The sequence below is a fragment of the Hypanus sabinus genome, chromosome 6 (genome assembly GCF_030144855.1).
Source record: "Hypanus sabinus isolate sHypSab1 chromosome 6, sHypSab1.hap1, whole genome shotgun sequence".
NCBI lineage: Eukaryota > Metazoa > Chordata > Chondrichthyes > Myliobatiformes > Dasyatidae > Hypanus > Hypanus sabinus.
Window position 1 is genome coordinate 135558532 of NC_082711.1, and position 12447 is coordinate 135570978.

The 12447-nt window shown below is 40.4% G+C and overlaps 1 protein-coding gene across 1 annotated transcript in view; it reads left to right on the forward strand.

Moving 5' to 3' along the window:
* Nucleotides 1-12447, forward strand: part of ap2b1 (adaptor related protein complex 2 subunit beta 1) — a 284654-nt gene that overhangs the window by 183991 nt on the left and 88216 nt on the right. Inside the window, exon 19 of the mRNA XM_059972980.1 lies at nucleotides 2940-3024. Coding sequence (XP_059828963.1) covers nucleotides 2940-3024 — 85 coding nt within the window. The remainder of the gene's footprint in view (nucleotides 1-2939; nucleotides 3025-12447) is intronic.

Consider the following 12447-nt stretch of genomic DNA (forward strand, 5'->3'; position numbering starts at 1 on the left):
TCTTCTCATTAACAGAGCATGGAACAGGTTTCAGGAATTTTGTATCAGTTTTGCATACTTTAGGCCTGTTCAGTTAAGCTGACTGATGGCCCTTAATACTGAAGTACCCATAGGAAACCCGTGTAGTCACAGGGAAAACATGCAAACTCCTAACAGACAGCTCCAGAGGTCACATTTCTACTTAATACTAGGGCTGTTTGCCTGGAAGAGATTGCTGAAGTTGATTCACTTATGCTGCTTGTGCATTTGGGAGATTTTGTTAGAGGCATCATTGTTAGCATCTCTCCATTTCTTTCAGGTGCCTCCTGTAAGTAGTTCAGGTCTCAGCAGCTTATAGGAGAAGATGATTTGGCTATACGTTTGGTGTTTAAGCTCCTATCGTAAGACCCTCTTTAACTCAGCATAAGGCCTTGCTGATGCACTGAAATGGCAAATTTAACTACTTACATTTACCTTTGCTAGGAGGTGACATCTGAACTGTGGTAGGTGGTCAATATCTCACAGCTTTCATCGTGGGCCTTATCCTCTGGCATGTATGGAACCTGCGCATCAGCATATTTGTCACAACTTAGAGAGTTTGATATGACCAACAAAGCATTGATGTTAAATTTGCTGTCAACAAAAAGATGGGCAGCGAACTAAGTTGTAGGGAGGATATAATAAGCCTGTAAAGTGAAATGGATAGTTTGTTAGGTTAGATCTGGCCAATAAAGAATAAGGGAAAAGGTGAAATTATCTATTTTGTCAGGATAAATAAACAAAATTTATCTAACTGCTTAGCATTTACGGAGCTCTGAGATGCATAGAGGTTTGAGTGCCATTGGGCATGATTTTAAAAAAGATATAGCAAGGAGGAAAGCTAACAATTTGTACAGCTTACAGGTAGGGGGGTTTTTACTTGGTTCTATAAATCACTGGTGTGACCATATCCGGAATATTGTATACAGTATTGATCTCTGCTTTAATGAAATTATTGACGCATTAGAAGCAGTTCAAAGGGGTTTATTAGGTTAATAGCTGTAACAATTGGACTGTCACATGAAGAAAAGTTAGACAGGTTACAATTGTATTTACTGGAGTTTTAAACAGCATATTTCGTGCAGCCAGTAGAGCCACTACTCTCTGGGCTCCTCCCACATCCTGAAGAACTGATGGCTGCTGAAAATTATGTAGCTGAGTAGCAGAATCTGAAGGGACTGGGCTAGGAGGTGGGATTAATGTTGACTTAATGCAAATGAATACTTAATTGTTGGAGTGGATTAGTTGTGCTATATCTCTTGATAATGCAATGAAGAATGAGAGGGGAATTTAATTGAAACGTAAAAGAATCTGAGGGGTCTTGAGAGAGTGGATGCAGAGAGAATTATTCCTTTTAAGAGAGAAGTTCCCTGTCCCAGATTGCCTTATTTTCACTCAGGAAGGCCAGTCCCTATACACTTCTAAAATTTTCCATTTCTTTCTGGACAACAGACTTAACCAGTTCCCCTCCACCATCAACCTCCTTCATTGGAGGGAACTGGTATACCCTCAACTGTTTCTCTTTTGCTCCTCCCGCTTTCACCAAATTAAGGATTCAGCCACGGGCGCTCACATTGGCCTCAGCAATGCTTGCCTTTTCGGCAACGTGAAACAGAACATGTTCCAAGCATATACTGGCAACTCTCCCCAACTTTTACACTCCTACATTGACAACAGCATTGGTGCCACTTCATGCATCCATGCTGAGCTTGTCATTTTCATTAACTTTACCTCCAACTTCCACCCTGCCCTCAAATTTACTTTGGCCATCTTTGACTCTAGCTCTCATGTTCTCTCCCTCTCTCACTTTTCCCCCCCTTCTCCCCCCCTCTCTCTCTCTCTTCCCCCTTCTCCCCTCTCTCTCTCTTCCCCTTCTCCCCTCTCTCTCTCTTCCCCTTCTCCCCTCTCTCTCTTCCCCTTCTCCCCTCTCTCTCTCTTCCCCCTTCTCTCTCTTCCCCTTCTCCCCTCTCTCTCTCTTCCCCCTTCTCCTCTCTCTCTCTTCCCCCCTCTCTCTTACCCTCTGTCCATCTCCAAAGGCAGACATGTTTTACAACTTACTCTCAATTATCTTGACTCTTACATCTCCCCACCCATCACTTGTAAATATTCTATTCCCTTTTCACTGTCTCTCCATCTCCACTGACTGCATGTGTTCTCAGGCTGAGACATCCTATTCTAGAATAATTGAGATATCCTTTTTTTTCAACAAATTGGTTTCCCTTCAGTCATCATTCATGCTGCCTTCACTCACATATCCTCTATTTCAGCTCTCACCCCATTCTCCTGCCATCATTACAGGGACATTGTTCTCCTTGTCCTTACTTACTGCATGTTACTGTGTCTGCCACATTCTCCACAACTTCTGCCATCTCGTAGAGGTTCCTGCCACTAGGCACATCCCACATCCCCCGTCACCCCACTTTCATTGGAGATTCCTCTCCATGTGACTCCCTTGACCACTCATCATAAGTTCCCCTACACCTCCCTCACCACAATTCAGGGCCCCAAATGTTACCTGAATTCCTCTAGCATTTTGTGTGTTGCTGGAGAATTTCCTTGTTAATTTTTTTGCACTGGATTAGAAAGGGTTTCTTTTTGGTATTAAGCAGACCAGTATGCAGAAACTGAGAAGCAACGTTGTCATGCAACTCCCATAATAGCAAGGTAGTGAAATTGCTGAAAGTGTATGCAGAGCAGACAACCTATTCACAGGCAGTTTATTTTTCCTGTGCACTTCATAAGCTCTGTTGCCAAAAGTAGTATTGATGTCAAAATTGTAAGCACTGAATTTTGATAGAAAATTATGAAAAACTGGAGTAAATTAAGTGTCCGAAAACTGTTAATGACTATGACTTTGGTTTTCTCTCATAAACCGTTCAGTCTTCACAGGAAGAGTGATCTAGCCGTTTTTTTTATTTCAGGTGGCTGTGAAAAACAACATTGATGTTTTCTACTTCAGTTGTCTGATCCCACTTAACATGCTGTTTGTGGAGGAAGGGAAAATGGGTAAGTGTAGGCTGTATCCGCACAGCTAAAAGGTGATGCAGGTTGCTTCTTTATATTATTGATTGGGGAAGTATTATAACGTTTAATGTAATTATTCAGTATCATTCAAATATCTATGTATTTGAAAATTATATACAACATCAAATCTGTTCAGTCCACTGACTGAAGCTGTTACTTATGTGCACTTGTCACCTCATTTCAACCCTGTTGCAGCAGCAATAACTTGCGTTTATATAGGACCTTAACACAGAATCATGGAGATTCAGCATGTAAACAGCCCCTTCAGCTGATTGTGTCTGTGCTTATTATCTACCACCATTTACATTAATCTTAACGTTTATTTTTCGCACATTCCTATCAGTCTTCCCAAATACTCCCACTCCCTACACGCTAGGGACAATTCACAGTGGCCAATTAACTTAACTGTCTAACCTGGACCCACAACAACTCCTTATGAGCAGAGTTTACCCTTTCTGGGAGATTAAGCTGTGCAAGGATCCCCGCACTCATTCTAACAAATTTCTACAGTATTTTCATCCAGAGTGTCCTGTCTGGGTATTTCATCGTCCAATGCATCAGACCACAAGACCCTACAAAGGATAGTAGTAACTGCCAAGAGGATCACTGGGGTCTCCCTCTGCCCTATTTGTGACGTTTACCAGAAGTGTTGTATACAAAGGATCCCTACCACCTTTACCACAATCTCTTTGACCCTCTACTGTCAGGAGGAAGCAATAGGAGCATCGTGTCTAGGATTGCCAGACTAGGCAACAGCTTCTTTCCCCAGGCTGTGATACTAATGAGTAACCTGCCACCACTAAGGTCTCATAACTAAGACAGTGAGCTTTTTAATTGTACTGTTTACCTGTGCTGCCCACTTCAAGTGCACTTTGAATTATATGTTATTCACTTATTTGTGGTAGTATTTTGTTTTATGTGCTGTGTATGATAGATGTGTTGTGGGCCCACCGTGGTCTGGAGAAACAATTTCCTTTGGTTGTACAGTCAGATGACAATAATATTGAACTTACATCTTTGGGATGTGGGAGGAAACACGTACAGTCACGCAGACAGCACCCGAGATCTGAGTTGTACACAGTGAGGCAGCAGCTGCATTACATATGCACTGTGCTACACAAAACAACTGTGGTGAAATATCCCAGGGCTTGTTCCTAAACAGCATCCTTTAATCCCACACAGCCTTCTTCTCTACCACTCAACGAAGGAATAAGTTCCTTTGTCTCTGGTTGAAAGAATATTATAATAGCAACTTCCAGCATATGGAACTGTCAATTAAAAACTCACTCGGTTCGCTCCTGCTTCCTGGGTTATACAACTTTATATTGTGTTGTCATTGATCACTGGGAAGTTGGTAACATAATGACAGTGTTCCTAATGAAACCTTTCCAAAAGATTACCACATCATCCCCCAAGTGTGGACAAATACCTGCTAATGCAAAATGCTGTTAAAAAGCTACAATGCTATAAAATTATATCAAACATTTCCATATTTACAGATTCATTCTGTCTGCTTATTTCCTCATTTGACGCAAGCAGTGTGACTTGTTTTGAGCTGCTGCATTATTAGTAACTGCTAATAATTTTTTTTGAGGTGTGTGTTCCTGAATTGTTTCAGTCACCGGTGAGGAAACCTAGCACTGACCAAACCTCCCACTACATAAAATGTGCTTTGTAGTCCTTGATGGCTCTTCATCACAAAGCTATTACCCAGACAAACCACAAGTAAAACCTGTTCAGTGCAATCAGTGATACATTTCAGAAACAAGGGTCCTCTTGTGATGGCTCACACAATCACAAGATCATCATTTTCAGTGGTGATCATTAATTCTGCTGATTTGTTCTTTCTGTTCATTTGTTCATTACCATTGGGACCTGAGGAATGCCCTATTAGTTAAAATGCTGAATTACAGAAGGATCACGTTAAAACTGCCTCATCATACCTTTAAAATATCATGTATATCAGTACAAGTTAGATAATAATGAAAAAGAAATATTAAATGAGTAGCAAGTGAAATTTTAATAAAATGATATACTGTACAGGCACAGATAAAATCAAGGGTACAGGCAAATGTGCAGGAATTAATTTATACAGAAAAGTTGAGCACTTGCGCTTCTAAAGTGAGATGTTTAATATACCGTCAGGCAAAGTTACATGTCTGCAAGTGAGAGGTTGTCAGGATCATCAACATCTTCATCTTGAAAAATGAGTGAAGCATCAGGAACTGGTGCTGAAACTGGCACAACATTGTACACCTGCTTGGGGCTTAATTTTTCATCGGAGACTAATTTGGCAAACTCATCAACAAACTCTGCTGCTGCTTCCTTATCTGCTGAACATTTTACACCACACACTGCACGAAACTGTAAGCTAGGTCACTGCTTGAACCAATGAAGCCAGCTTTCACTATAATCACACTCATAATCTAGTCCTAGTTCTTCATGAAACACCTATGCTAGTTCCTTCACCATATCTCCAGATATTTCAACACCTTCACTTACACACAGATTAAACCACGTTATCAGTACTTTATCTAGTTCCGAACTTCTTCCGTATTTCATTGTTTTTCTTACGCACATCTGTTTCTTTGAGCCACTATCAGCAAAAAATGTAGTTTTTCTTTCTGTTTCTTTATATCGTACACTGTGGAAGAGCCAATGTTGTAACACTCGCATAAGCTTTTCACCTATACACCACTGACCAGTTTTTTCAAGAGTTCAACCTTATCTTTAATGGATAATGTGTGGTGTTTTCGCTTCACAGCACAAAGTGCATTTCCTTTACTCACTGGAGCCATAATTGGAGGTAAAAAAGAGCAAATGATATTAATAAATGCAGGAAAACAAGCAGTAATCGTCTGTCTGTGCTTACAAGAGCGGCCCAAAACACATGAACAGATCTAGTGCAACCAAAACAATGCGCAGCAGATTGGTAAGCGGAAAATTTGAAATCAGGGCCAGATTACAGGTAGTCGGATTAGTGAAGGTCGACTGTACTACATACAGTTCAGTCACCATTTGAATGGAAAGATGCAATTGAAATGGAAGAATGCAAAGAAGATTTGAGGATATTGCCAGGAATTGTAGTTCTTAGCAGAAAATGGATAAATAGATAAAATCTAGAGCAGAAGAAGAAGAGTGGAGGCTTGAGGAATATTAAAAGGGGTCTATTTCCCTTAGAATGGGGTTCAAAAATCCTTGAGCATAGAGAGAAACTATTTGGTAGAAGGACTAGAAGATCTTCAAATACTCTGTTCCTAAGGATACAAAAACAAGCACATTTTAATCAAATGGTATATTTTAGTGAGCAAAAGAGCTCACCAATATCATTTCCAATAGAAGTTTTCATTTTGTTTTCACTAACTTAGTCCAAGAACGAAAAGTACCATTTGTGATTATCTTGACTTGTGCATTTTCCCAGGACATTTGATGTGCATATGAAAGTCAAAATCAAAATCAGACTCAGACAACTGTACTCCTGAATTCCCGAGTGAGTTCAATGTAAATTTGTTATCAAAGTACATATATTTTACCATATACGTTGCAACAGTGAGATTCGTTTTCTTGCACGCAAACACAGTAAGTACAAAAAACACAATAGAATGAATGAAATACCACACCCAACAGAGTGGACAACAACCAATATGCAAAATAAAACAATTGTTCAAATATAAAATAAAGAGAAAGAAAAAGGAATTAATTAGTTTAGTTAGTTGATTGGTTAATTAGTTGGTTGGTTAGTTCTTGCTATTGAATCTAGTTTGGTAGAAACAGTTCAGTGATGGGGTAAATGAAATTAACCCCTCTGGTTCAAGAACCTGATGGTTGAGGTGTAATAACTGGTGGTGCAAGTCCTCAGGCTCCTTAACCACCTTGATGGGAGCAGCGAGAAGACAGCATGGCCTGGATGGTGGGAGTCCTTGGTGATAGATGTCTGTCTCCTGCATCAGTGTTCCGTGTAGATGTGTTCAATGGTGGGGTGGGCATTTCTCATGCTTTCCTCTTAATGGCACTTTCATGCTGGGCCCCCATCAGATCCTCCAATATGACAAAACAGAAGAATTTAAAGTTGCTAATCCTCTCCACCTCTGAATCCTTGATCTGAAGTCAATAATAATCTCCTTTGTCTTGCTAACACTGAGGGAGAAGTTGTTGAGACACCATTCAGCCAGATTTTTAGTCTCCCTCCCCATATGCTGATTCATCACCATCCCTTGATTCAGCCAATGACTGTGGTGTCAGCAAACATACATATGGCATTGGAGATGTGCTTAGCCACACAGTCGTAACTGTAAAGTGTGTAGAGTAGAGGGGTTATGCACATAGGCTTGTGGTCTATCTGTGCTGATGGTGATTGTGGAGATGTTGTTGCCAGTCCAAAATGACTAGGGTCTGAAGTGAGGAAATCAAGGATCCAATTGCACAAGGAGGTATTGAGGCTGAGGACTCAAAACTTTTTAATTAGCTTTGAGATGATGATATAATTAAATGCTGAGCTGTAGTCAATGAAGAGCATCTTGATGTCTGCATCTTCGCTGTCTTGGTGTTCCAGGATTGTGTGAAGAGCCAATGAAATGGCATCTGCTGCTGATCTGATGTGACTGTAGGCAAATTAAAATTGATCCTAGACGCTTCTCACACAGAAGTTGATGTGTTTCAGCACCAACCTCTCAAAGCGCTTCATCACAGTGGATATTAGTGCCGTTGGACAATAATCATTGACATAGATCACCATGTTTTTCTTGGGCACCAGGATAACTGAAGCTTGCTTGAAGCAGGAGGGTACCTCATACTGCTGAAGTGAGAAGTTAAAGATATAGGTGATTACTTCAGCCAGTTGATCAGTACAGGTCTTCAGTATTCAACCAGATACCTCATGTGGGCCGAATGTGTTTCTGTGGGTTTACTCTCCTGAAGGATGCTCTCACGTTGGTCTCAGAGACTGAAATCATAAGGTCATTGGGGCTGTGGGAGTTAATTCAAAGTAAATTTATTATCAGAGTACGTATATGTCACCATATATAACTTTGAGATTCATTGTCTTGCTTGAAGGTTTCTCCTTGTTTTGATGGTCAAAGCAAGCATAGAAGGCATTGAGCATATTTGGGAATGAAGCCCTATTATGTCGCTTGGTTTCACTTTGTAAGAGATGTTAGCACTTAAGCCGTTCAGTGATGCTGGTATCATCCAAACTTGCCTCCTTGCACGTGAGATGGCTTTCCAGAGATCATACCTGGACCTTTTGTATGTTAACTTGGTCACCAGAGCTAAATGCCACTGATCTGGCCCTCAGCAGACTACAGATCTCATGGTTCATCTAGGGCTTATAGTTAGGGAAGACGCAGGGTGATTTTTTTGGGGACATACTTTTCTATGACGGTTTTTTTTGTAAATAAAGTCTGTGACAACCGTGGTGTATTCGTTCAGATCCTCTGAGTCCTTGAACATGGCCCAGTCTACAGACACAATGCAACCCTGTAGCCACTCCTCAGCCTCCTGCAACTATGTCTTTGTTGTATTTATCTCTGCAACCTTGCTCTTTAGCCTCTGCCTGTATAGAGGTAAGAGGAAAGTGATCAGATTTCCTGAAATGCTGCCTAGACATGGAACAGTAGGCATTCCTAATCATAGTGGTTGAGTGCGTTGGGACCCCTGGTGCTGTAGGTGATATGTTGATGATAATTGGGCAGTTTTCTTCAAACAAGATTTTTTTTAAGTCTCCAACAATTATCTGAAAGGTGTCAGAGTAGGCTGTTTCTCCTTTGCTAATCAGGCTATTCAATACATTGAGTGCTTTCTCATCTGCCTTTGGCAATATGACAATTGCAGTCAGGATCACCGAGAACTCTCTTGGTAAGTAAAAGGGTCAGCACTTAATCATCAGATATTCTAGATTAGGGGAACCAAAGTACAACAAGGCCACTGCATCTGAGCACCACAAAGAGTTTATCACGAAACGCAGACCCCCACCTTTTGCCTTCTCCAATTCAGCAGTTCAGATGTGTGTCCAGATGTGAGCCATGTATCCGTGAAACACAGAACACAGCAATTCCTCATTTCCCTCTGATGCAGCAATCTTGCCCTTAGTTCCTCAGTCTTGTTCTGCAGCAACTTACATTTGCTAACAAAATGCTGGGTAAAGGCAGTTTCATTCCTCGGCGTTTCAGTTTGGCTTAGAGTCCTCCCTTCTTTCCTCTCTTCCGGTAACTTCATCCACATTATGGTACCCTTCCAGCATGAGAAATACAGGCTGCAGATTGCAGTGAGAAATATATTTAGAAGCTTTGTAAGCAGCTGCCACACGTCACCATGATTCACCAGCACCATCTTGGCAAGACAAAAAACAAAACAATACAGTAATTGCTAACGTCACCTCTGTGACTATTCTGGTTAGTTTTCATTCATCCACGTTACCAGTTATGATGGCAGCAAAGAGTAAAATCAACAGTCACAGTTCAGTGTGCACTTCCGTATGGATGGAACCATTTTAACATCTGACCAGTCTTTGGAGTTGATGACAATAGAAACGCAACTCTTAAAGAGATTTACCTGATCAGGATTATCAGCTGCATCTAAATGAGTTTGAAATTCTGAAAATACAATATAAAAATAATCCCTTGTACTGTTCTAGAATTTAACAGTTGATAGAGCTGACAACCCCTGCCAGAGTTGTCGTGCATCCGATGTCACCTCCAACCGCATTGGAAATTGTCTCTTCGCCCTTGAAATAGCCCTCCATGGATCATACCTGTTTTTCTGGTACAGGCCTGGATCGCCAGACTTGAATGCCACAGATGTAGCCTTCAGCAGACGACATACCTCCTGGTTCATCCACTCATCATGCTCATCAGAGAGCAGCCAGGCTATATGGGACTGCTTAGCCCACTGTGCATATCTCAGGTTAAAGAATGACATGCCCAAGAATTTAAATGTGACCACTTTTTGAGAGACATGATAACACAGGTATATTATGTGCCTTAAACAAAAATATCCAGGGAAACGAAATATTAAACAGCATATGGGTAAGAGTTTGCACACTCAATTATTTTAATGGATTCAATCTTGTTACCATACAGATGAATTCAGCAAGATTGAGAAGCTTATAAACTTTATTTGGATTTACTCTTTAGTGAAAAGTATGCCATTCATACGCTTGTACAGCTGTTTCCCATTGATACATAGATCCTCCAGTGAAATTATGGTGAATGATTAATAAAACTGCACAAAATTTGAATGACAACATCTTTGATCTGATTCTCTCTCATATAAGAAAAGTTGTAGTGCAAGGCTTGGAACTCTGGGAATTCAAGAGAAGATTTATGTTAATTAATCATAAGCTTCGTATCGTGGCTCTGGATGATTCTTGCTTCTATTGCTGTGCTTAGAGTGCTACTTACTTCCTGAAATTATCATCTAAAAACAAAATCCAAGCAGTTTAGTATCTTGGCAAGTATTTCATACAATTTTGATTTCATAGAACAGCTACATTCCAGTCACCAATACTCCCACCAGTCCTAAGTAGACCATTTATTCATCATGTTTACCCCATACTTGAGGCATTTTCTGTTAAAATAACCTTGATGTAGGGCAAAGTTTTTGTATGTTTGAAGTTCATATAGTTGAACAATGAAGTAAGTCTGTTTTTTGCAATTAGAATCGAGGGAGAAAATAGAAATATTTTCCGACAGTGATTCTGCTTATTGTTGAAAGTAATTTACAGATTACTTGAAAGGTCATGCATGTAAGGTCATGTTTGACAAATCTTACTGAATTTTTTGAAGTGGTTACGAGGAAAGTTGACGAGGGTAAAGCAGTGGATGTTGTCTATATGGACTTCAGTAAGGCCTTTGACAAGGTTCGGCACAAAAGGTTAGTTAGGAAGGTTCAATCATTAGGTATTAATATTGAAGTAGTAAAATGGATTCAACAGTGGCTAGATGGGAGATGCCAAAGAGTAGTGGTGGATGACTGTTTGTAAGGTTGGAGGCCGGTGACTTGTGCTGTGCCTCAAGGATCTGTATTGGGTCCAATGTTGTTTTGTCATATACATTAATGATCTGGATGATGGGGTGGTAAATTGGATTAGTAAGTATGCAGATGATACTAAGGTAGGTGGTGTTGTGGATAATGAAGTAGGTTTTCAAAGCTTGCAGAGAGATTTAGCCCAGTTAGAAGAGCGGGCTGAACGATGGCAGATGGAGTTTAATGCTGATAAGTGTGAGGTGCTACATTTTGGTAGGAATAATCCAAATAGGACATACATGGTAAATGGTAGGGCATTGAAGAATGCAGTAGAACAGAATGATCTTGGAATAATAGTGCATAGTTCCCTGAAGGTGGAATCACATGTAGATAGGATGGTGAAGAAAGCTTTTGGTATGCTGGCCTTTATAAGTAAGAGCATTGAGTATAGGAGTTGGGATGTAATGTTAAAATTGTGCAAGGCATTGGTAAGGCCGAATTTGGAGTATTGTGTATAGTTCTGGTCACCGAATTATAAGAAAGATATCAACAAAATAGAGAGAGTACAGAGAAGATTTACTGGAATGTTACCTGGGTTTCAGCACCTAAGTTACAGGGAAAGGCTGAACAAGTTAGGTCTTTATTCTTTGGAGCGTAGAAGGTTGAGGGGGGACTTGAGAGAGATATTCAAAATAATGAGGGGGATAGAGTGAGTTGACGTTTAGGCTTTTTCCATTGAGAGTAAAGGAGATTCAAACAAGAGGACATGATTTGAGAGTTAGGGGGCAAAAGTTTAAGGGTAACATGAGGGGGAATTTCTTTACTCAAAGAGTGGTAGCTGTGTGGAATGAGCTTCCAGTAGAAGTGGTAGAGGCAGGTTCGGTATTGTCATTTAAAGTAAAATTCGATAGGTATATGGACAGGAAAGGAATGGAGGGTTATGGGCTGAGTGCGGGCCAGTGGGACTAGGTGAGTGTAAGCGTCGGCACGGACTAGAAGGGCTGAGATGGCCTGTTTCCGTGCTGTAATTGTTATATGGTTATATCATTGCCAATAGATGCCTATATGTATTGCTTCACAGAAAAACTCTTAATGCTACGATGGAGAGTAATTGCCTTAATTTTTAAATTCCATGGGCAAGGAATTTCTACCTCAGTCATCTTAGTACGATCTACCGCAAAGTGAATTTTGCAGTATCAGACCTTTATCTTGAAAGGTTAAGGACAATGTGATTGAACGCAGCATTAGGTCGACAGGAGATAACAACTGGAAAACTGATGGCAAGGGGTAATTTCTTTCATGCCTCAGACTTCAAAACACCAAGGTTATAACAGCTTGAATTAGTAACTGTAATAAGGTTGATTCCGTTTGCAAATGTCAGTGATTAAAAGTAAGAAGGTCTAACAAATTGATTTGCAGAAATACAAATTTTTAGGTGCTTTG